At 42.2% G+C, this 26,029-nt stretch overlaps 2 protein-coding genes and 2 pseudogenes across 2 annotated transcripts; all 4 read left to right on the top strand.

The window, feature by feature from the left end:
- On the top strand, positions 1–573 carry LOC119817054 (interferon alpha-12-like). The gene has a single exon (XM_038334232.1). It carries the CDS (start codon positions 1–3, stop codon positions 571–573), a length of 573 nt encoding a protein of 190 aa, XP_038190160.1.
- Positions 574–5,415: 4,842 nt separating this feature from the next.
- Positions 5,416–5,985, top strand: LOC119817051 (interferon alpha-12-like). The gene has a single exon (XM_038334227.1). The coding sequence runs from the start codon at positions 5,416–5,418 to the stop codon at positions 5,983–5,985; it is 570 nt and encodes a 189-aa protein (XP_038190155.1).
- A 2,064-nt stretch (positions 5,986–8,049) lies between these two features.
- On the top strand, positions 8,050–8,907 carry LOC119817274 (annotated as a pseudogene).
- A 5,860-nt stretch (positions 8,908–14,767) lies between these two features.
- LOC119817273 lies at positions 14,768–15,349 on the top strand (annotated as a pseudogene).
- The last annotated feature ends 10,680 nt before the right edge of the window (positions 15,350–26,029 follow it).

Here is a 26,029-nt window from a genome sequence, read left to right as displayed (position 1 = left end):
ATGGCCAGACCCTGTGCTTTCCTGATGACCATGGTGCTGATGAGCTACTGGTCAACCTGCTCTCTGGGATGTGAGCTGCCTCAGACTAATAACCTCAGGAACAAGGGAGCCTTGACACTCCTGGCACAAATGAGGAAACTCTCCCCTCTCTCCTGCCTCAAGGACAGAAAGGACTTTGCTTTCCCTCTGGAGAAGGTGGATGCCCAGCAGATCCAGAAGACTCAAGCCATCCTGGTCCTGCAGGAGCTGACCCAGCAGGTCCTGGTCCTCTTCAGCTCAAAGGACTCATCTGCTGCTTGGGAGACAACCCTCCTAGACACATTCTGCACTGGCCTCCACCAGCAGCTTAGGGACCTGCAGGCCTGTGTGATGCAGCAGGTGGGGGTGCAGGAACCTCCCCTGAGCCAGGAAGACTCCCTGGTAGCTGTGAGGAAATACTTCCACAGGATCACTGCCTACCTGAGAGAGAAGAAACACAGCCCCTGTGCCTGGGAGGTGGTGAGAGCAGAAGTCTGGAGAGCCCTGTGTTCCTCAGCCAAGTTGCTTGCAAGATTGAGTGAGGAGAAGGAGTAAGTCCTGAACCCAGTTGGAGAGGACTCACCTGGACTAGGACTTTGCGTCTCATTCTCAGATTTTGCCACCTCAAAAATCTTAGTCATTTTGGCAGGAACTCAACCTGCTTAGATGCTTCAGCATGAATGAGCAATGCTATGTCTATCTGTAAAGACATTTGTTGTCCATATTTTAAGATTTATTTATTTATTTATTTATTTATTTATTAGTTGGTTGATTCATTGAAGTATAATATGATTTAACTTATTTTCCATTATAAGTTGATCAAGTTATATAATTGTTTTAAGGTAGCAAATACATCTGTAACCAATTTATTTTCTATGTTCAATAAATTTTACTAAAAGAATCTGCTTTTTCTTTTTATTCTTTATATCATTTAAAACATTTTTAATGTTCTAAACTGACACTCTGCAGTATAAAAACTACACACATAACCAGGGTGCAAACCATTATTGATGTGTGACATTGCCTATTGTTTAGATGAGTAGATGTGCACACTTCACACTTCTCATTCACTGACAGTAAAAATTAAATCTTTACATTTCTCCAGGATAGAGTATTTTTCTGTGAATTTAACCAGTATGCTGTGTAGCCGTGATCCAGAATGTAGTGATATGTACAGTAAAGCCTTTATGGCTGGCTTTAAGTGAAACATAAAGTCTTTTTGTCTGACTTGGAGTGAATTATTTCAGCAAGCCATTGCTATGTTTGTGTTGATCAGTGGAGGCTGAGAAATTGTTTTGACACTGTTTAAGACTTGAAATGTTGTCTCTCGGGAGAACCTGCACTTGGTGCTACGTGAGAGCTTGCAGCGGCACCGACCTTGGTTCTAAGACACTCCTGGCAGGCCTGGAGTTCCTAATTTTAATAATGGCTAGCCATAGTCAAAAGGGACAGAGACTTTTGTGGGTTGTCTGCTCTCACCGGCAACAAGAGCACATTAACTTTCTCGGCTGCTGTATATGTTTGAATAAAGTAACTAGAGTGAGCTAGCTGGATGTCAGTCTTTTCCAAGAAGGTTGAACCCCACTGCTCCTTCAGAAAATGAAGCCTTAGCATCTTGGTGAGCTTCCCTCTACTGAGGCACCTATGACCCCACATCAAACAATCCCAGAATCTTGATCCTGATAAATTGTGGCTTGGTGCTCTTTCACTAACTTCCAGACTTCCATGCCTCTGACTTCTCTGACCTGTTGGTTTGCTCTCAAGTTCTGTGCACTTAAATGAAGACAAACGGCCTTCACATAAACAACCAGAGACAAAATCAGTAACTTTCTAGGATTTATGAAACTTCACCCAGAGTTTAAACATGACCTCCAGTACGAGTTCTGAGTCATCATTGCAAGCCCTCTCTCATGGAGTAAGATACAAGAGGGAGGGCTGAGGATGTGGTGTCACTGTGCAGCAGAGAGCGCTAATGAATCTGAGAGCTGCTGAGTCAGTCCCATGGTACTGGAGAAGTCACATCATCCTGGGATCAGACTCTGCACACACATGCACACCAAGGAGGAACCAGCACTGAGGGTCTGGGTGATTGTTACTGGTGAGGAACACTGTCATCCTCACTACAAAAGGGTGCGCACTGTTCCTGACTTTGAGGGACAAAGGAAGCACAGCCATGTGAGCTTGCAGGAATTGTTCCCGAGAGGGAGAAATGTCAGAGAACCCCTTTGTCTGCATGAGTCACCTATGGGAATAAAGAGGAAAAGCACCACGTGGTTCTCCATTCTCTGCCCAATCCCTGCCCAGTTATGGAAGCCAAGGGACCTGGAGCATCACTTTCCACTAAAGTAAGCAAGAAAACTGAGGACAAACTGTTGTCCCTCCAAGGGAAATAAACACGTATTAAATTAATTTAAAAATTCTGTGCGTATATTGTGTGTGTGTATGGGGATGTACATTTTTTTTTTTTGCTATATTCTGGCAACTGAGGAGTACTGGGTTTTCAGACAGATCTCAAGCTAAAGGACTCTGCAAGCAGTAGAGCAGCACTATGAATATGCTTAATGGCCTTCCTAAACATATGAAATTTACAAAGTAGTTGTGTCACCCATGTGCATCCACGGGAACGACAGGAAGACGGACTTCCAGGATAAGGATTCCAAGACAGAGGTATCAGAAGGCCACGGAGACTGAAGGGGTGAAAGGGTACTAAGAAGGGTCGGAAAAGCCAGGAAAACCATCACAGGGTCACTAGATAAGAGATGAAGGGACATGTTTTCAAAGTTCATACCCCGAAAGTAGAAGAAACTGAAATTATCAAAACCAGAAAAGCAAATATTCCATATTAGATATTCCAAATATTAGATACAGTTTGGAGGCAAGGATAATAGGGCCTCCAATGTTCTCCTACACAGAAGGTCTTTTTATGTAATCTAAAACAATATAACAATTATTTGTTGCCATTATTTAAATTAATTAATCTATTATTTACAGAATGAGGACAAAGACTTTAAATTTGCAAGCATGCAGAAATGACCACGTATCCCTAAATGCTGTAGGAGATGAGTAGCTAGAACTGCTTCTAACATGATTCGATACAGACTTTGTTTATTGGGATAAACCATACTACAGTGTCCTATGCATGATGATAAACATCCCAGGCTAATTCAAGTGATTATAAGATTGATATGATTTTAGTAGTACTTATGGCATAGCATTTGAGATCCTAAGCCTTTGAAATGCAAAGTTCAGACACTTTACCTGTATGTTGTGGTTTGAACATAAAATGTCCAGGTTTCCTGTGTTGGAGATTGGTACTCACGGGAGCAGTGTTCACAGGGAACATGAGCCTTCATCACTTCCTCAAGGAACAAACTGAATGAAATTCCATGGATTGTTTCAGATGAGTGAACTGTTAGGAAGTGAGGCTTTGCTGGAGGAAGGTTAGAGAAATCCATCCTAAGGACACACTTCGTCCCTGTCTGCTCTTTCGTCACCATTAAGTAAGTAACTTTGCAAATCTCACGGTCTTCAGACTATGCAATGGAACCGGAAGTCCCTGGAGTTAACTCTCAAAGTTGTGAGGGAAAATAGGCGAAAATTGATCTTTGAAATTTTCATAGTTTATTGCTCTTGTGCATGTGAGCGTGTGTCTATGCATGTGTTTTTGTGTGTGTTACCACACATGTGTATCTGATTGTGTGTGCAAGTGTACCTGTGTGTAAATATGTGTTTGTGTATATGTGAGAAAGCATGTGTGTGAATGTATGTATACGAATATGCATGAATGTTTCTGCGTGTTAGTTTGTGTGTGTCATGTGTATATGTGGAATGTGAGTGTGACTGCGAATGTGTGTGTTTCTGCACATGGGTAGGCATGTGTGGAAATTTCTGCATGAGTGTGAGTGTCTGTGTGAGTATGTGATGAGTGTTTAAGTTTGAATGATGACGTGTGTATGTATTTGTATAAATGGGACTGTGTATATTGGTATGTGCCTGTGTGCTTGGGTGTGTGTTTCTGTGCGTATATGTATATGTTGAAAATCTGTTTTAAGTGTGAGAGTGTATGTATGTGTGTATCCGTGTGCATGTGTGGGAGAGTGTGTTTATGTGTGTGTATATTACAGAAATATGTATATATATGTATGTATGTGTTTGTCTGTCTGTGAGTGTGTATGTGTGTGGGTATTTGTGCGCATATATGAATATATATGTATATAATTGTGTGAGAGGGTGTATTTATGCTTCTCTTCTGTCCATGTATGTGTGTGTGTATGTGTGTGTATATATATGTATATATATATACATATATATATACACATTTCTGTGTCAGTGTATATCTGTGTGTGTGCATGTGCATGTGAGTAGATGTGATGTATGTTTATGTGTGAGTGTGTTTGTATATTTGTGTGCATGTGTATGTGAGAGTGTGTGTCTATGTGTTTATATATGTTCATCAATGAGTGTGATTACTTTGTGTGAATATGCATTATGTGATGGTGTGTGTGTGCTATATGCAAACATGCACTGAGTCAGTGTGTGTGTGTGTGTGTGTGTGTGTGTGTGTGTGTGTGTGTAGATACAAGTTCACCAAGTGTGAAAGTGGTATGAAGAGACCACCTTATAGAAGTTGGTGTCTCTATTTCAACCATGGGTTCCAGGAATCAAACTCAGTTCATCAAGTTTGAAAGCAAGCCTTTATACATTGTGACCACATGATGACATGACAATTACTATTGGATGGATAACTAAGCTATATGGATGATTTAATTAATATTTTATATAAATTGTTATTAGAGTTAATGAAGACAACTTAAAGGAAATAACTTGATTTTTTTAGTCCTTAAACATTGGAAAAATTTAATGTCTAAAGTTGCATCAATACTATATAATGTAATATAATTATTACATTCATTTAGGACAATTTACATCATACCTTAAATTATGATTTGAATATTTATGTTACTAATATAAATGAGACCAGAATTATGGTAAAATGAATTTCACTATTGTATATATAAATACAATTTTAGAGAAAATTTTGTCATTACAAAAAAGGTCTAAGTTTCAAACAAGGAATGATGGTCTCTGGAGTGATAGTTACTGACAATGCCATTAAGAAAGAGAAAAGTTGTAAAACAACAGCTTTCTGAGGGCAGCAGTGAAAGAGGAAGCAAAGATGAAAACCAAATGGTTTAGAAAAAAATTCCCAGAAAGAAGAAGAGAATGAGTTAAACAAATTGAAAAGAGAATTGGAAAGTAAGAGTAGGCCTTCTGAAAATGGAAAGTAGTGTTTTCCCTATTTAAGACAGATGCACACACCATGGTCTTCAGAGACCCTCAAGGGGAAGGTTCAGGCTCCCACAGTCCAAAGGACCAGCAGCATCTGCAACATCCACAATGACCAGACCCTGTGCTATCCTGATGGCCCTGGTGCTGATGAGCTACTGGTCAACCTGCTCTCTGGGATGTGACCTGCCTCAGACTCATAACCTCAGGAACAAGGGAGCCTTGACACTCCTGGCACAAATGAGGAAACTCTCCCCTCTCTCCTGCCTGAAGGATAGAAAGGACTTTGCATTCCCTCTGGAGAAGGTGGATGCCCAGCAGATCCAGAAGACTCAAGCCATCCTGGTCCTGCAGGAGCTGACCCAGCAGGTCCTGATCCTCTTCAGCTCAAAGGACTCATCTGCTGCTTGGGAGACAACCCTCCTAGACACATTCTGTAATGACCTCTATCAGCAACTCAATGACCTGCAGGCCTGTGTGATGCAGCAGGTGGGGGTGCAGGAACATCCCCTGAGCCAGAAAGACTCCCTGGTGGCTGTGAGGAAATACTTCCACAGGATCACTGTCTACCTGAGAGAGAAGAAACACAGCCCCTGTGCCTGGGAGGTGGTGAGAGCAGAAGTCTGGAGAGCCCTGTGTTCCTCAGCCAAGTTGCTGGCAAGACTGAGTGAGGAAGAGTGAGCCAAGTTGAAGAGGAGTCTCCTGGGCTAGGACACTATATCTCACTGCGCCGTAAATTATTCTATAAAAACTTTCATTTATTCTGGCATGAATTCTATCAACCTGCCTAGCTATTTCAGCAAAACTGAGCAAATTTTGTCTATATGGAAAGGAATTTATTCCTGTATCCATAAAGGCATATGTGTGTATGTATGTATGTACGTATGTATGTATGCATGGGCTTCACTATTTATATAATTTAAATTATTTAAGTTAAGTCTTGTAGTTTTCTCTTTTCTTTAGTACTGTAAAACATCATTTGTAAATCAATTATTTTGTATTCTATTAAATTTTACTGAATATAATACTTTTGATTTGTTAATTCTATATTTTCAATTTTTCAAGTCTTTTTAAGATGATACTCTATGCCATAATAATTACACAAATGGACCCAGCTGAAAAATTTCACTGGATCCATGTGTGCCCTGCATAGTGTTTAGACAAACCCTACATCTGTTCCTATAATTCTCTCCAGTGTATAGTATTCTCTGGATGTATAAGCAGCATGCTGTCCAGTAGACAGTCAGAGAATCTTGCCCTGTCTAATTGTGGCTTAGTCACCTTTGTCATAATAATCCTCCCTATGACCTCCCTGACCTCTGGTACCTTTCATTTACTCTCAACTTCTATGAATTTGACAAGTTTCTGATTGTAAATATGAGTGAGATCATGTACAATGATAAAAATAATCAACCTACTTGAGTATGACAGGAAACATACCAGTAAGGAAACAGGAGATCAACCCTATTCATAATGATCTCAAGAAACATCCCTTGGAATAAATCCCACCAGGGAAGTGAAATGCCCCTAAAATTAATCCTTCCAATCACCACTGTTCCCTCTCAATTTCTCAGGTTTTTCCCCTTCTCCAACTCTTCCTCTTCCTTTTCTTCTTTCTTCTCTTGGAGCTTCTAGTTGAGCATGGATACATAGCAAACTCCTGGAGCCTAGGTAGCCTCTCTTAGGGACCCCAACCCTGAGGACAAATGATTCTCTCTCTCAGCAGCCACCAGTTGCCATAGTTCCTCAACTAGAAGTGGAATTTCCTGTGTTTTCCAAGCTGGGATGTTGTCTGGCTTGGTCTTGTTCATTCAGTCACAGCCACTGTCAGTTCATTTGTGCAGCTACCATGCTGGTCCAAGAACACTGCTTTGCTGTGGTCATGCACGGCCTCTGGATCTTGCAATTCTTCTGCTTCCTCTTCTGCAATGGTCCTTGGGGCTAAAAGTCAGCCCTTTATTTTCTGCTCTGTGACCAGTTGTGGGTCCCTGTGTTGCTATCTGCTGTAGGAGGCTCCAGTGGTGGGGTAGTAATCCCGCAGTAACAGTCTCTTAGACATGTAGCTGTAATTAGAAATCAGGTATGGTGACACTACCAATACAGCACTGCTTTATTCTTTGGTATCGTCATGGTTCCATGTGCTTCAAAAGTGATATTCTGGGAGAAACATAATTTAAATTTTGATTCAGATTGTGTGGTGGTTTGAATAGGAATGGCCCCCACAGACTCAAGTGTTTGAATGCTTGACCTATAGGGAGTGGCACTATAATGAGGTATGGCTTTGTTGGAGTACGTGTGACCTTGTTGTAGGAAGTGTGTCACTGTAAATATTGGCTTTGAGGTATTATACACTAGTGTTGCAGTCTCCTTCTGCTGCCTATGGATCAAGGTGTAGAATTCTCAGCTTTTTTTCCAGTATCATGTCTGTCTGCATGCTGTCTGATTTTCCACTATGATGATAGTGGACTACACCTCTTGAGAGTGTAAATCAGTCCTATTGAGAGGTTTCCCTTATTAAGAATTGATGTGTTCATGGTCTCTATTTACAGCAATACAAACCCTAAGACAGAGACCATGCTCCTTCAAACCACCATAAATCACATCATCTAGGTAAAGTGAGCATTAAAGTAGCAGAATACATAATTGTCAAGAAGTATAAATTGATAAGGCTAACATAATTCATGTTATATTATATTGTCCAGGTTATTATTTTTATTGTATTTCTACAACAATGCTACACGAATAATGTATGTTCACTCACAGAAAATGATAGGGGCTCTTCCTGGGGGGTATGATACATGTGATGTTGTGCTGTGCACCTCCCAAGGTGTGTGTGTGCCTGGCCAGAGAAGCCCAGGCTGCACAACCTTGTCTGGAGCTGCCCAAACGCAGGCACTGCTTGATGGAGGCAGCCTGATCTCCACAGGGTTCCCTCCCCTACCCTCTGATCCCCAGAACCCAAGCTCTGGAGTCAGAGAGAGGGAACAGCAGGATGTGGTGTGTGGCCTGGCAGCTGGCACCAAGACCTGGTGCAGGAAAGCCTCATGCTCTTCTCGTTCTACATGGTCCTGGTTATGATGCTCAACCTACTTCAGATCCTGCAGAATGTCATACTCTTCCCCAACAGGGTGATTGCCAACATCTCCTCTGCCTGGCTGATGTTCCCGTGTTGTGGCATGGCAGCCACTGATGTCAGCCTTCTGTACCCCTGTAGCGACAGTCACCTGGGAGAACCACCTAAGAGGGAGTGAGCCAGCATCATGCTCTCAGCTGTGGTGTTCCTTGGCGTCGATCTCTCCGGTGCCAAATTGGATTTTGCCAATAATATGCAGCTGTTCTTGACTTTAATAGCCCCGTCTTTGGGCCTGTGTGGATGGTTGATTGCTCCCAAAGTGGCCTTGGATTTGGAATCACAATCACCTTCCTAGCTACACTGATCACTCAGCTTCTTGTGTATAATGGTGTCTACAAGTACACATCCCCAGATTTCCTCTATATTTGTTCTTGACTCCCGTGTATGTTTCTTTTTCCTCAGGAGGCATCACAGTGGGGAACATAGGATGACAGTTAGCTATGGGTGTTCCCGAAAACGTCTCACAGTGACTGCGCTTCAGAGCACGGTTCAGAGCAGAAGCAGGGTGCAGAGACACTGGTCCTGGGTGTGATGAAGATGATCTTTTTCCTCATTTAGACTGGGCTGACGATGATAAATGACTCCTGAAGAAGTGTTCTCTTGGTCTCGACTAGCAGAAGGAGCCGAGGACCACTTACACACACATTCTACCTTGCTCACCCACCCTCACACCTGTCTGCACTGGAACATTCCATCCCAGGGTTTATGTGAGAGTTGAGTGGGCAGGGGCAGTTTCCCAAGTGTTATATTTCATTCATCAATCAAAGCAAGTCGCCATCTTTCAAAGCTTTGAATCAAAGTGGACTACCAACCTGCAGCTTTGTGTCAGTGCCCAAAGGAGAAAGTAGTAAGAATCAAAGGACAGGGTTGTGTAAAGGGGAGGGGGCAGCAGTGAGTTGAAGGAAGGTCGTGTTTCCCATAGATCCTAGGGCAGCCACAACTCCAGTTCACTCTCAGGCAGGTGCTCACATGTGCGTTTCACCAGTGTGGGAACTACGCTTTCCATGGCCAGGGATGTTGTAACGGGAGGAGCTGCGGGCTGCTTGTTGTCCTGGCCCCCCAGCTAGCTTATGCCCGGAATAATTACATGGAAAATATATTCAATTAATCACTGTCTGACCCATTATCTCCAGTCCCTTATTGGCTAACTCTCACATATTGATCTAACCCATTTCTAATAATCTATATTGCCACTTGACTGTGGCTTACCGGCATGCGTCTAACCAGCATCCGTCTCGGAGAGGAGAGCCATGACTTCTGCCACATTGCCTTCTTCCCAGCATTCTCTTCTGTCTACTCCACCCACCTAATTCTCTGCCCTATTAAAAGGCCAAGGCAGTCTCTTTATTTAACCAATAAAAGTAACACATAGACAGAAGACCCTCCTACACCACAGGGGTTTGTAGACAATCTTACTGAGAATCAAGGGCAGTGCAATGTCACAGCTCTGCACTGTGGTGCTGGACTTTTCTCCTCAATTTGAATGAAGTTTTGTCTATGATCAGGACCATCTATGAGTGAGTAGCTGTCTGAGCTGTTTCAGTTGTAAAAAGCCCAAATTGTTTCGGTCACGCCAGAGTGGAAGAGGACTTTGGATCAGGCAATCTGTGATCGGCTTGTAAAAGTTGAGTGTGCACGTCACTGCATTGAATACTCAGTGTCCTGTATGTACTGAATGGTGTAAAACACGTGTGACCTAATTTCCAAGTATTGGGGTCTTCAACTACAAGTGCAATTTGTATGAAAACCAATCTGAGCCTTCTATTCTCTTAAATATTATTTGTTTGCTTGTTTGTTTTACTTCATGAGCTGTTCCAGAGAAGGGTTCTTGGGTCATTCCAGAACCATTTACAGCAAGCGTGACGGTACTTGTACCAGCTGTGCCCTCTCTTGGTCACACCCTCCAATGCACTCTAGTCCTCTGACACACTTCGTTTCTGTGGGTTTACATTTGTGCTTACAATTTTACCTTTTTGTATTCTGCAGTGTAAGTGCTTTTGGTTTGTTTAAAATTCTGTGGAACTGACTTGATGAAGCACAAGCTGGTTCCCAGCAAGACAGAAGCTTGGTGCCTGTGTACATTTGGGCTTGGGTTCGCTCATGTGGTGAGGCTCATTGGGGTTTTGCTTATTTTGTTTTGAGGAAAATGTCTGGAATAAACTGGTTTTCTAAAACTACTTTGGTGAAGAGAAGATGGGTTGTTCTGGACTTTGGAACAGTCCTTGAAATTTCCTGAAAATGAAAGCAAATGGCTGGTCCTTCGAATGCGCTCTTCTGCCAAGACATCAGTGTCTCAGGAGAACAGCAGGAGACTGGAAGAAGAGCGAGGGACTTGGTGATGGACTTGACCATATGCAGAGAGCTATTTTTCCTCTAAAACTGCAAATTAGTCTATTAGAAAGAGTGTGGACAAAAAGTGTGATGCCAAAAATGTGTATGCCATAAGTTTATTGTAGGGACACTGAACCAAAGTGATTGAATTTGTGAAAATGGTAACTAGTAGCAAGCACATTCGCTGTCCCAGATGGGAACACCCAGTGAGATTCACGTCCATGCTAAGTGTGCAACACTGTGCTCTTTTGCTTTTTTTAAATTTTTATTAAGGACTCAAAACCCCCAAAATGTTAGTCATAAAAGATACAGAAGAAGAAAAATTACTAAATATCATAAGGTGCCTATTGAATCATGAAATCACAGAAGTATGTTTGGCAATAGGGCATATAGTTCTATAATTAAGGACATGGGTAGAGATAAAAATTCACACATGGCAATGAGAACAGGAAGTAGTGAATTGTGTTTGCGCTATCACATGTAGACTGACAATCCACTTTATGCCCGAGTAGAGAGGAAGCAAGTTCAAGTCTCCCTGCTTTATAAGCAACACTCACACAGAACAATTTTGGAAAGTGTTCAGGCAATAGAGACAAGGATCGAAGATAATTTGGGGAATCCTTGCAGCCCTTCAATGAGGATAACTCTTTAAGAGAAAAGCAACACGCACCCTGGCTTATAGAGAGAGACAAAGTGGGATGGACTGGTGGCTGTGTGTGGATCGCCTAAGTCAGCACATGTGACCTCAGAACACACCATGAGCGGTAGTGTGAGCAGAAACCTTGCACTGAGATGGAGAGACTGAAGACAAATTTAGGAGTAGAAATGGCAATGTGGATGGCGCTCCTAAAAACTCAGAGATTCTACTACCTAAGGCAATAAGGAGCAAACTCATTCATGGAAACCACTAAGAAAATAGCACAAGAGAAGGAAAACACAGCAAGAATCTTGAAGATTCATCCAAAGAGCAAGGCTTTCAACAGAGACAATTAGACATTCCTGCAGGAAAAACAAGAGAGCCAATAGGTAGAGAACTTGAGATGAAGCAATAAGGCATTTCAAATTCTATGTAGATTAAGAAAACAGTAGGCACAGATAACTCATGTGGAAAATGTAGATCCAACCTTTTACTAGAAAAAAATAGGACGGAAAAAAAACTTTCCAAAATAGATATAACCATGAAGGAATTAATATGACAAGGATGAAAATAAAAAGGGAAACCAAAATAAGTAAAGGACAAGAAATGAGCATTTCTGGACATCTAGAAAGCAAACTTCCATCAGAGACAGCAGGTGCCACCAACTTGAACAGTTGAGAAATAACTAGAACTTAACAAAACTATGAGGAACCCAACACTAAATTTCTGAGCCGTTGCTACTAAAGACATTAGAGATCAGACTAAAGGTTTAAAAATATAATGACAGTACAAACACATACAGCTAAAGAAGAAACAAAAAAACCGAACAACCATAGATACCAGTGCCTGCAGAGAGAACCTCCAGGAAGAGAAGAAGCTCCATGCAGGAATCCGCGCTCAGGTGACAGCATGCTCAGGGCCTCAGGTCAGAGCACACACACACACACACACACACACACACAGAGAGAGAGAGAGAGAGAGAGAGAGAGAGAGAGAGAGAGAGAGAGAGAGAGAGAGAGAGAGAGAGTCTAAATGCAACACGTGATGAAAGATGTCTGAATAGAAGGAGAGTGCACCATCATCCACCTTTTGAAAGGGTATATCATATATCACGCTCTAAGACTGGGAGAATGGAAGGGTGTGTTGGCCATATCCTATCTGATTACTAATAAATTGATGATTCCAAACTGTCTCTTTGGCTTTCCATTCCTGGGGGGAGTTAGGCAAGTACCATGAGTTTTTTAAGATGGACACTTGTACGTGAAATATTTTCCCACATGGCAGGAATTGAAGCCATTACATGGCAGATCAGCAAGTTCTCGCTTCCTTCTGTTAACTAAGAACTCAAGACAGTCATCCTTGTTCATTAAAAGGGCCCTAGTAATGGATGGCCAAGGCTTTGGATCGATGATATCAGAACAGTAGAAGTATGTGTAGAATAGGAAGAAAACAGACAAACAAAGCAAATGGTGATGAGCATAGATTCCCGGTGAAAGAAATAGTCAGTGGAAGCCTAACAATCCAGGGAGTGGGAGAACCTTGCCTTCAGTTCCAGAGGCTCAGAGGATCTATCAAGTCTTAGAGCAGTGGGCACTCTGAAGCACTCTGAAGCAGAGCAAGAGGATTTTCGACAGGAAATGCCATTGCCATGAGTGTGGGGATGAAGCAAAGAAAGACAGGATCGCCATCCTCCTGGTGAAAGTCACATTTGGTGCCCTTCAACACAGTTCCCACGCATAGGAGTCGAACCTCGACATGTGTCCTCTCTGGGCCCCTCTTTCTCTCTGGGGACAACAGTTCTGGTCTTTCCAGCTTCTACTTCCCTTTTCCCGTTCCCGCCTGCCCAAGGGGAGCTAGAAGGCTCCTGCGCACCACACACACCATGTGAGAGTCAAACCAGAGGAATGCATACCAAATATGGCTCTCTGGCATTTGGAGTGCACACATCCTCCCTGCCATGGGTCTTCTGTTCAATCAAGTCTGTGTAGACCTAGGTTCCAGGCAGTGGTTGTCGAATGGGCAGAGCGCAGGAAGAACCAGGTCGGCAATTTGGCTCTTTCCTGGATGGGGCAAGCTCTTCTTCAAATGACTCAGTCAGAGTGAGACCTGGCCCCAGTGCAGTCAACCAACAACCTGAGCTATCTGAGAAGTGCACTATTAAAGTGGCAAAATCATCTGTCTCAAGAGGTCTGAAACCTTGCTTCACGTGAACGCCCTCTGCCGGCCAGATCCGAAATAGTTACATTTCAGCATGGTGCCTGTGCTTCTGCTCTTGATGGGGGTGATGCTGGGCTGCAGCACAACTTGCTCACTTGACTGGGGTGCATCTTGGAGAATGGATTCACAGAGCGCTAACAGTCTACAGTAGCTATGAGAGATGAAAATCATGCCGTTTCTCTCGTGCCTGCAAGACAGAACCAGAGCAAGAGGATTTCCGACAGGAAATGCCATTGCCATGAGTCTGGGGTTTAAGTAAAGAAAGACAGGATTGCCATCCTCCTGGTTGAAGTACCACTTAAGGCGGTTGGTTGAGCACAGCCACCGCGCATTGGGGTCAAGCCTCTACACATGTCCTCTCTGGGCTCCTCTTCCTCTCTGTGGCCAGCAGCTCTAGTCTTTCCAGCTTCTACTTCCCCATTTTCCATTCCAGCCTGCCCAAGGCAAGCTATAGAAGGCTACCTCGACTCACACACTCCATCAGAATCAGATAGAGGAAACCATACCAAAGTCTGGCTCTCTGGATGTCGATTCCCACATTCTCTCTGCCATGAGTCCTCTGTCAATCAAGTCTGTCTAGACCTAGGTTCCAGGCGGCTGCTGGCCGAATAGGCAGAGCACAGGCAGAACCAGGCCAGCAATCTAGCTCCTTCCTGGGTGGAGTGTGCTCTCAGCAAAAGGACTCAGAGTCAGCCCAGACCCGAGCATAGCCAACCAGCTCCCTGAGCCTGTTGAGAAGAGCACTACTTTTTATTTATTTTTATTGCTTTATAAATACGACCATTTCAAATTTTCACCTGCTTTCCTCCTCTTAATTCCCTCCTGATGACTCACTTACCCTCCTCTCTCCCCCTTCAGTCCTAAGGGAGCTGTCTGGAAATTGTCCACTGCATTATGACTTGCATATTTGGCAATTACTAGGTTTTGGGGGGACTTTCTAACTAACATGTTTGGAACTTGCTCTCTTTTGGAGGTATTATTACTAGTTTATACTTGGGAATTTCAAGCATTTTTAAAACTCACTAGATTTTTGTTGAAGTTCACTCACTATTAAAGCAGCAGCAAATCTCCTTGCTCAATGAGTATGAAGCTTTCCTTTAAGCGCGTGCCCTCTTTGGCCATCTCCCGAATCCTTACATTTCAGCATGGTGCCTGTGCTTCTCCTCTTGATGAACATAAAGCTGGGCTGCAGCACAGCTTGTACACTTGACTGGAGTGCATCTTGGAGAATCGATTCCCAGCGCACGGACACTCTACAGTTATTAAAAGAGATGAAAATCGTGCCGGTCCTCTCGTGCCTGCGAGACAGAACCGATTTCAGATATCCCTGGAAGAAAGGCCATATCACCCAAAGAAAGCAGAGAGAAGAAGCCACCTGCTGTTACTCTGAGGTGCTCAGGCAGGTTCTCTAACTCTTCAGGCCACAGGCCCCAAGAGATGCCTGGCCAGAGAGGACAATTGGGCGCCTTCTCACTAGTCTGTTGAGTGGCCTGGAGGCTCTGGTAGGGACAGGGGAGCAAACACCTCCCTGTCTGCCTACTTTGGCCATGGCCATCTGCACCTACTTCTTACGAATCTCCCGCTATCTGGAGGGAAAGGGATATAGCCCTTGCTCCTGGGAAATTGTCAGAGCAGAAATGCAAGTGGCCCTTTCCATATTCCCGGTGCCTGCAGAGAGAACCTCCAGGAAGAGAAGAAGCTCCATGCAGGAATCCACGCTCATGTGACAGCATGCTCAGGGCCTCAGGTCAGAGCACACGCACACACACACACACACACACACAGACACACACAGAGAGAGAGAGAGAGAGAGAGAGAGAGAGAGAGAGAGAGAGAGAGAGAGAGAGAGAGAGAGAGAGAGTCCAAATGCAACACGAGATGAAATATGTCTGAATCGAAATAGTGTGCACCATCATTTGTAGCGGGCATGGTCGGCCGGCAATGGGTAATAACCAAACTAGCCTTATATGAAATACTCAGCTTTAATAAAAGGAGAAAATGGGAGAAAATTACAGAGCCAGTGTTCCAGCGAAGAGCAGGGAACCAAGAGAGGAAACCACCAAAACAGAGATCTTTTAAGGCATTTTGTGCCTTTGAGAGGTCACGCTCCTCAGACAAGGGATTGGTCAGCTACCCCATCATCTCCCTCTTTTGTCTAAATAAGACAGATTCAAAACCAAATACAACTATATACAATGGGAACAGATAATATAAAATTACAAACAGCAAACTATATTAAGCTTGGAACATATAACACAAGTTACTAAACATTCTACTTCAAGGAGTCTAAATAATATAGAAGGTGGCTACAATTATCTAATCTTCAACCCCATCAAAGACCTGAGAAGGGAAGTAGTATTACTTAAGCAACTAGGAAGTACAAACAAGAAACTTCCAAAATGTGCAACAGATGACAGAGACAACTGACTACCTGGGCAACCACAAGAAATCTTATTAGCAATGTTGAGGCAACCAACTTTGGCTAAGGCATAACACAACCGACATACCATTTTTTCAAAGGCAAGGAACCTTTAGTAGAACTATCCTACCCTCTCTTGGCATGATAAGACAATCCTGTTTTATCCACTTATAGATATTTTGTATCTTTGTCAGTAGTCAAGGTATGGGCTTTTCTTTGCCCAAAGGCCAGCTCTGCCAAGAAAAAGACAAACTCCCAGTGGAGTGTCTTTGGTGCTCAACATTCTCTCGAGAGTAGAGCAGTGTTGCCAGGAGTGATTGTGTCTCATAAGTACAAAACTCTAGGTTAGATTAAAGGCCGTTTTCTACAGCTCTTCGAAGAGGTCTAAGATTATATATAATCTTATATATACTTGTCTATACTAAATATAGTCTCTATGTATCTAAAAAACCTGATTATCCTAAATATAAATCTGACAAACATATAATTCTCAATACCTATCTAACTTGAAGACTAAGAGAATAAACAACTGTGTAATAAATGAAGACAATGATTTCCAAATGTAAACAATGTCATTACATAAATAATATCAGAGGTAGAAATGTACATTGCAATATGGTAAATATCTCAATATAACAATTGTTTTAAACAGAGGTAGAAGCATACTCTCATACAATGTTCAATATATCAATTTACAAGAATCAGCCCCAATACAGTTTTCTAAAAACAATAACTCACAAATATCAATCATCCCATCAAACCAGTTAATAGCTCCTTTTTTTCAATATATACACCCCTGAGTCCATATAATACCTCCCCCATCCCCTTGACCCTATACCAACCACCAATTATTGTCCCTAAACCTGAGGGCAAACTCTGTTGGGAGAGGGGGAGTCGTCCTCTAAGATTGCTTCCAGCTGACATGGGGGTGACGTTCTTTTCAGGGGGTCCTGTGAAAGCAAATGATGGTAAAATACCCAGGTTAACATTTGATCTAAGAAAATTGTATCTAGCCTCTGAATGTTTTGAGGAGATCCAGCCAGGATGTTGTCAAAAATGTGCACAATTCAAAAGTGGCCTGTGCAGTTGGTACCAAGAAACAGATCTAATTTTAGCACTATTAAAAACATGACATCAAAATAACCAGTTGGAGTTGATGTTGTGGGGCCCCATCTTCATCCTAGAAACTTCAAAGATTACTGAAGGAAAATTTGTTGTTTGTTACAGAAAAGGTAAACATTATCTACAAAGACATATACAGACATGTGTGTATATATATATATTTTTTTTCAATGAAAGGTATATTAAAGACAGACACAGATATGAGGGAAGGCAAAGAAAGTTTATCAAATTTATTATTATTATTATTATTATTATTATTATTATTCTGTCCCATAACATGACTCTTGACTTGAGATAGAAACTCTGAGATATCTCTTATCAACAGGCTTGGAATTGAAGAGAGACTGGGCCAGAGTCCAACTACAAAAACCAGCTCTAAATATTTATAAAGAAATGTACATTGAGACACATTTAAAAAATTGTTTTTCATACTCACAGAGCTTATTTAGTGTTATTGCTGATCCTTAGTGGGTCGTAACTGTTTTCCATTCATCAGTATTTAAATATTCAGGGTCCCTTAAATTCTTTGAAGATGAGTGTTTTCCTGTGGAGATAAGAAAAGAACCCTGCCCCCAACCTATGTTTCTCTTACCATCAGTATGATCATCATCCTTGTGTATGAATTGTTATTTTTCTTTTCCAAGGGGCTTCTCCTCTTCAAACCGAACCTTTATTAATTTTGACCGTATCCACAACTTTTCCTTTCCTGTGGAGACAAGAGCAAAACCCCTTCCCAAACACAGCACATCTCCTGGCTTCCATTGAGAGGTCAGCACATCCTTGAAATAAACTGGTTGATTTAATTCAACAGACTTTTCCATTATCCAATGTCTTTCTGTAGCCATTGTCCCCTTCTCATTAGCATTGAGAAAATTCAAGGTTAATAAAGTATTATTTAATCTATTTCTGGTGGTATTTTCTACCCCTTTCTGTTTGTTTAACATATCCTTTATAGTTGTATTTGATCTTTCTATGACCACTTGACCCATAGGATTGTATGGTATACCTGTAACATGCTTAATATTGTAATAAGCAAAAAAACCATTTCATTTTCCTAGAGACATAAGCTGGACCATTATCCGTCTTTATTTATGCAGGTATACCCATGATGGCCATAACTTCTAATAAATGAGTGATTACCGAATCAGCTTTTTCTGAACTTAAAGCAGTTGCCCATTGGAAACCTGAATAAGTGTCAATGGTATGGTGTACATATTTTAATTTGCCAAATTCTGCAAAGTGGAACACATCCATCTGCCAGATTTCATTCCTTTTAGTACCCTTTTGATTAGCCCCTGCAGGCAGTGGTGTTTGGTTATAGAAAGAGAAAATAGGGCATTTCTTTACAATTTCCTTAGCTTGTTGCCAAGTAATAGAAAACGCTTTCTTCAAGCCTTTGCTATTGACATGATGTTTTTCATGAAATTCAGAAGCCTGCAGCACACTACCAATCAATAATTGATCAATATCTGCATTACCTTTTGCTAGAGGACCTGGCAGACCCGTATGGGATCAGATGTGTGTTATATACATAGGACAAAGCCTGTTCCTGATCATGTCTTGTACCTGGATAAACAATGAGGTTAGTTCAATATCATCAGGTATAAATTCAGCAGTTTCAATATGTAAGATAACTCTTTCTGCATATTATGAGTCAGTAACTATATTAAGAGGTTCTTTAAAATCCCTTAGCACCATAAGAATGGCATATAATTCTTCCTTTTGGACAGAATCATAAGGACTTTATTCCACCTTACTCAAGTCTTCTGATTTGTAACCTGCCTTCCCTGATTTATTATCATCAGTATAAAATGTATGGGCTCCATTTATTGGAGCATCACGGATGATTCAAGGAAGAATCCAAGAAGTTCTCTTTATAAAGTTAAGCCTCTTGGTTTTTGGATAGTTGTTATTAATTTCTCCCAAAAAGTTAGCACAAGCTCTTTGCCATGGTTCATTGTCTTCCCATAATTTTTTTTTTATCTCATCAGCAGTGAAAGGCACTATAATTTCTGCTGGGCCCATGCCTGCTAGTTGATGAAGTCTCAATTTGGCTTTTATAATTAATTCAGAAACTTTTTCCACATAAGTTTTTATTTTCATACTTCGTTTATGTGGTAGAAAGATCCATTCTAAGGTAATATAATCTCTTTGCATTAAAATTCCTGTAGGAGAAATTTTTGAAGGCAATAAGACGAGAATACAACTGAGTTCTGGATTCACCCTATCCACATGCGCCTCCTGTAATTTTTCTTCAACCACTGTCAGTTCTTTTTCTGCTTCAGCTGTTAATTCTCTGGGACTATTTAAGTCTTTTTCACCATCTAAGGTTTTATTTAAATGAATTGTCATATCAGGTGTTATCCCAACAGTTGGTCGAAGGCTGGAAATGTCTCCCAACAACCTTTGCAAGTCATTAATAGTCCATAGCCAAACTCTCCTAATTTGTGCCTTTTCTGTCTTAATTTTTTGCAAACCTATTTTATAACCTAGATAAACAACAGAATCTCCTCTCTGAATTTTTTTCAGGAGCAATCTGCAATCCCCATTTAGGTAAAACTATTTTTACTTCTTCAAACAGTCTTTCTAAGGTATCCATGTTTGAATCAGATAACAGGATGTCGTCCATGTAATGAAAAATTATAGACTTTGGAAATTGCTTGCGTATTATTTGCAATGGTTGATTTACAAAGTATTGGCACAGGGTGGGAGAGTTCAACATACCCTGTGGGAGGATGGTCCACTGGTATCTCCTGGTAGGTTGAGAGTTATTATAAGTAGGCACTGTGAAGGCAAACTTTTCTCTATCTTTTTCTTATAAAGGTATAGTGAAGAAACAGTCCTTTAAATCAATAACTATGAGAGGCCATCCTTTTGGTAATAAAAAGGGCAGAGGAATTCCAGATTGCAGAGATCCCATAGGCTGAATAACCTTGTTGATAGCTCTGAGATCTGTCACCATTCTCCATTTACCAGATTTTTTCTTAACCACAAATACAGGAGAATTCCAAGGGCTGGTAGATTCTTCTATATGTTGAGCATCCAATTGCTCTTGTACCAGCTGTTCTAAAGCCTGCAACTTTTCTTCAGCTAAAGGCCATTGCTTTTTCCATATTGGTTTCTCAGTCAACCATTTTAGAGGCAGGGCTGTTGGTATCTCTGAAGGGGCATCAATTGCTTTGCATTCTTGTACAGCCCGAACAGCTGGTTTTTGCTGTCTGTAATATCTTTTAATATTTTCCTCAGAAATATAGGCTCTAGATGTAGCAGGAATGTTAATTTGGTTATTCCATTGCTGCAATAGGTCACGGCCCCATAAATTCACTGCAATATTAGCTACATATGGCCTTAATTTTCTTATTTGTCCTTCTGTCCCTATGCATTCAACACATCTCGTGCTTTGCCTTACTCGAGATAGGGTTCCAATTCCCAGGAACTGAACATTTATGTCCTGTAGAGGCCAATACGGATGCCAAGATTCTGGAGTAATGATACTTACATCCACACCTGTGTCCAGCAGGCCAGTAATGAAAACCATTTACACACACTCTTAACTTTGGTCTTTCATGACTTATAGAAATTTGCCAAAATACACATAACTCATCTTTCAGGCCATTTTTGCTTCTAACAGCAGGCATGGGGCTTTCTAATTTTCCTGACGAGGCATGTTCTCTGTAGTAACAGGAAATGACTGGACCACATTTGCCATGGGGGCCTGCAAGATGCCCCCCATTTCGTTTCCCGATGGCAACAGGTTGCCTTGTCTATCTCTTGTTGATCTACATTCGTTCGTCCATTGTCTGCCTTTTCCACATCTCCTACATAAACCTGAAGGCTGAGGCCTCCTATTTCTGTTATTCCTGGAAGAGGCATTATTATTATTATTTCTGGAAATCCTTTGTCTACAATTCCTTTTCATATGTCCTATTTTGCCACAATTAAAACATTTGGTATTTTGATGCCTTCTTTTACCATTGGAAATTGCTTCTTCTATCCATGCTTCAGTGCCATAGTCAAACGTATCAACATTCATTGTATGCAAGGCCCATTCATCCAAGGGTGCTGATCTGATCTTTAAAGGCCCCCAAATCCTTTTGCACTCCACATTGGCATTTCATAAGCCAAAGACTCAATTATTACCTGCCTTGCTTCTGGGTCAGATATCCCTATTTGTACAGCCTTAGTTAGTCTTTGTAAAAAGTCACTAAATGGTTCTCTCTGACCCTGTTTAACTCTGATATATGATTCCATTCTCTGTCCTGGGTCTTGAACCCTGTCCCAAGCCTTTAAGGCTGCTGTAGTACATATGGATAAGATGTGTTCATCATAATTAGCTTGTTCTAGAGGATCAGAAAAAAAGCCTTCACCTAGAATTTGATCTAGGGTAATGTCAATTCCCTTCACTCTTTCCTGCTGTTCTAAACAGCACTTGAACATACACTTCCAATTTAATTGAGATCCACTCTCTAGAACTGCCAAGATCAATGAATCCAATCATTCAGCATTCGTTTGTTGCTGATAGACCAAGTTTTTAGCATCTCCTTAACAAAGGAGCTATGTATCCCAAAATTCATAATAGCCTGTTTAATTTCTTTCAGATCATTCATATGGATGGGTTCCCATGTATGTTCCTTGATGGCCCTGGGGTTTTTAGAGCCAGTCACTTTCTCTGTTGTTATTACTGGAAAGGCAGGTAGAGCTTTATGGAAATTATCCCAGAGAGTTTTATTCACTGATAGGGTTAAGATTTTCCTTTCTACCATTTGCTCCTGTTCATCAGAGTCTATAATTTCCTCAATCTTTTCAAATCTGTTTACCACTGCCTTCTGCAAGGCCTGAATCTCTTGTCCAGAATTATGTTCCAAGGCCTTCATAGAGGATTCTAAGATATGAAGTTTGTCCAATACAGATAATATCTCATCCGTGGAGAGAATTTTCATGGCATGAATTGTGCCTTCTTGTATTGAAATTCTGTTCATTAATCTTTCATAGCCCTTTGATAAAGTCTTATTAATACATTCAATGGTTTGAATCTTCTCAGATAATGTTTCAGTTCCTACAGACAGGGACTGAAATTTATGGTTCAAATCAGCTGTTCCCTCCTCCACAGCAATGATTTTTTTCTCAATATCAGATTGAACCTATTGTAAATTTTGGTCAATTGACAGAGTCATATCAAACAAAGATCTATTCCTTTCCTCGAGAACTTCAAACTGTTTCTTGATGTGGTTATTGTCAATCTGAATTGTTTTTGAAATTACCTCAACCATTTGGAAGTTGTCTCTCAAAACAGTTGTGCCCTTCCTTAATTTTTCAACTTCTGCCTTAATAATCCTGGATTCATCCTGTAAGACTCTATCATTTTCCTATTGTCCAACCACGTTATAATTAAAAAAATAAAAATAAGAAAAATACCAAGCCCTGTAAATATCCAACCAAAGAAAACCTCATTAGCTTCCTGCCATAACTCAGTCATTGTGTAATCAAACAATCTATAAAATTTTTCAATGGTGATATTATCAGACATTTTCAAGATCTGTATTTATTTTTATGTATTTATTTATTTTTAATCGAAAGAAATTTTACCTGTAATGACTGTTACCTGCCAGTAGATGGCGGGGTGCACCTGGATCCACGTGGCCGAGAAAGTCAGACCAGGAAAGGAAATTCTAAAAAATAGAAGCTCACAGACCGAGCACTGGGTGGATTATAAAATGGGCAGAGGAGCCACTCTTATGCCCAGAGACACAGGTGGCCTCAAAGCCAGTCGCCTATGTAAGAACGCGCAGAGTACAGGGGCCTGAGCTCCGTTTGCTTGAGTGCCCTGTGAAAGCTACGCGTGCTATTGCAGGCTAGCAGGCCGGGTGGATATGGCGCACAGTCCAGCGGGGCTGGAGCTGCCAAGTCGTGTCTGTGCACGAAGTATTTGTGGGGTGTCGGGTGAGCAAGCTGTAAGCCATGAGCTGAGAGCCAAGCCTCTCTACTATTGCCTGGTGGTCTGGCCTGCCCCGGGTTTGGGGTGAGGGGTAATCCCCAGACTCCGGTTCCCGGCAGCCCGGAAGCGACCCAGGGTAGCTCAAAAAAAAAGAAAAAAAAGAAAAGAAAGCCTCACATGGGCACCAAAATGTAGCAGGCATGGTGGGCTGGCAATGGGAAATAACCAAACTAGCCTTATATAAAATACTCAGCTTTAATGAAAAAAGAAAATGGGAGAAACTTAGATAGCCAGAGTTCCAGCAAAGAGCAGGGAACCAAGAGAACAAACAACAAAAACATTGATCTTTTAAAGGTATTTGTAGCTGGGCGGTGGTGGCGCACGCCTTTAATCCCAGCACTCGGGAGGCAGAGGCAGGCAGATCTCTGTGAGTTCGAGGCCAGCCTGGTCTACAAGAGCTAGTTCCAGGACAGGCTCCAAAAAAGCTGCAGAGAAACCCTGTCTCGAAAAACCAAAAAAAGAAAAAAGAAAAAAAAAAAAAAAAAAGGTATTTGTGCCCTGGAGGGGTCATGCCCCTCAGAAAAGGGATTGGTAAGATAGCCAATCAATCATCAACCTTTTGAAAAGTGTATATCATACATCATGCTCTAAGACTGGAAGAACGGAAGACTGTGTTGGCCATATCCTATTTGATTACTAATAAATTGATGACTTCAAACTATCTCTTTGGCTTTATATTCCTGGGCGGAGTTAGGCAAATACCATGAGTGTTGTAAGATGGACCCTTGCACAGGAAATATTTTAGACATGGCAGGAATTGAAGCCATTACATTCAGATCAGTGGGTTCTAGCTTCCTTCTGTTAACTAGGAACTCAACTCTCAGTCTGCAGTCAGAAGACTACCTCATCCTTGTTCATTGAAAGGGTCCTAGAAACCGATGGCCAAGGCCCTGGATCAATGACATCAGACAGCAGACTAATGGTTTCAAAATAAAATAACAGTAGAAGTACGTGTAGCATAGGAAGAAAACAGAGAAATCAACCAAACTGTCAAAAGCATAGATTGGCGGTGAAAGCAATAGTCAGTGGAAGCCTAATAATCCAGGGAGTGGGAGAACCTTGCCATCAGTTCAAGAGGATCAGAGAATCTATCAAGCCTTAGAGCAGTGGGCACTCTGAAGCACTTTGAAGCTGAGCAAGAGGATTTTCGACAGGAAATGCCATTGCCATGAGTGTGGGGATGAAGCAAAGAAAGACAGGATCACCATCCTCCTGGTGAAAGTCGCACTTGGTGCCCTTCAGCACAGTTCCCGCGCACAGTAGTCGAACCTCGACATGTGTCCTCTCTGGGCCCCTCTTTCTCTCTGGGGCCAGCAGCTCTGGTCTTTCCAGCTTCTACTTCCCTTTTTCCCTTCCCGCCTGCCCAAGGCGAGCTAGAGGGCTACCGCGCCCCACACACACCATGTGATATTCAAACCAGAGGAATGCATACTAAATATGGCTCTCTGGCATTTGGAGTGCCCACATCCTCCCTGCCATGGGTTCTCTGTTCAATCAAGTCTGTATAGACCTAGGTTCCAGGCAGTGGTTGTCGAATGGGCAGAGCGCAGGCAGAACCAGGTCAGCAATCTGGCTTCTTCCTGTGTGGCATGCACTTTCAGCGAAAGGACTCAGAGCTACCCCTGGCCCCAGAGCAGTCAACCAGCTCCCTAAGCCTTCTGAGAAGTGCACTATTAAAGTGGCAAAATCATCTTGCTCAAGAGGTCTGAAGCCTTGCTTTACGCGCGCGCCCTCTGCCGGCCAGCTGCGAGAGTTATATTTCAGCATGGTGCCTGTGCTTCTGCTCTTGATAGGGGTGCTGCTGGGCCGCAGCACAACATGCTCGCTTGACTGGGGTGCATCTTGGAGACTGACTCACAGGGCGCTAACAGTCTACAGTAGCTATGAGAGATGAAAATCATGCCGGTTCTCTTGTGCCTGCAAGACAGAACCAGAGCAAGAGGATTTCCGACAGGAAATGCCATTGCCATGAGTCTGGGGTTTAAGTAAAGAAAGACAGGATTGCCATCCTCCTGGTTGAAGTACCACTTAAGGAGGTTGGCTGAGCACAGCCACCGCGCATGGGGGTCAAGCATCTACACATGTCCTCTCTGGGCTCCTCTTCCTCTCTGTGGCCAGCAGCTCTAGTCTTTCCAGCTTCTACTTCCCCATTTCCCATTCAGCCCGCCCAAGGCAAGCTAGAAGGCTACCCCGACCCACACACACCATCAGAGTCAGATAAAGGAAACCATACCAAAGTCTGGCTCTCTGGATTTGGAGCCCCAACATTCTCTCTGCCATGGGTCCTCTGTCCAATCAAGTCTGTCTAGACCTAGGTTCCAGGCGGCTGCTGGCCGAATAGGCAAAACACAGGCAGAACCAGGCCAGCAATCTGGCTCCTTCCTGGGTGGAGTGTGCTCTAAACAGAAGGACTCAGAGTGAGCCCTGACCCGAGTAGAGCCACCCAGCTCCGTGAACCTGCCGAGAAGAGCACTACTTTTTATTTATTTTTTTATTGCTTTATATATATTTCAAATTTCCACCTGCTTTCCTCCTCTTATTTCCCTCCTGATGACTCACTCACCCTCCTCTCCTCCCCCTCCAGTCACAAGGGAGCTGACTGGATATTGTCCACTGCATTATGACGTGCATATTTGGCAATTACTAGGTTTAGGGGGAAATTTCTAACTAGCTTGTTTGGAACTTGCTCTCTTATGGAGGTATTATAACTAGTTTATACTTCGGCATGGGAAGCATTTTGGAAACTCACTAGATTTTTGTTGACGTTGACTCACTATTAAAGCAGCAGCAAATCTCCTTGCTCAATGAGTCTGAAGCCTTGCTTTAAGCGCGTGCCCTCTTTGGCCATCTCCCGAATCCTTACATTTCAGC

This window comes from Arvicola amphibius, chromosome 6 (assembly GCF_903992535.2).
Source record: "Arvicola amphibius chromosome 6, mArvAmp1.2, whole genome shotgun sequence".
NCBI lineage: Eukaryota > Metazoa > Chordata > Mammalia > Rodentia > Cricetidae > Arvicola > Arvicola amphibius.
Note: the sequence above shows the minus strand (reverse complement) of the source record. Positions and strands in the feature narration are given on the sequence as shown.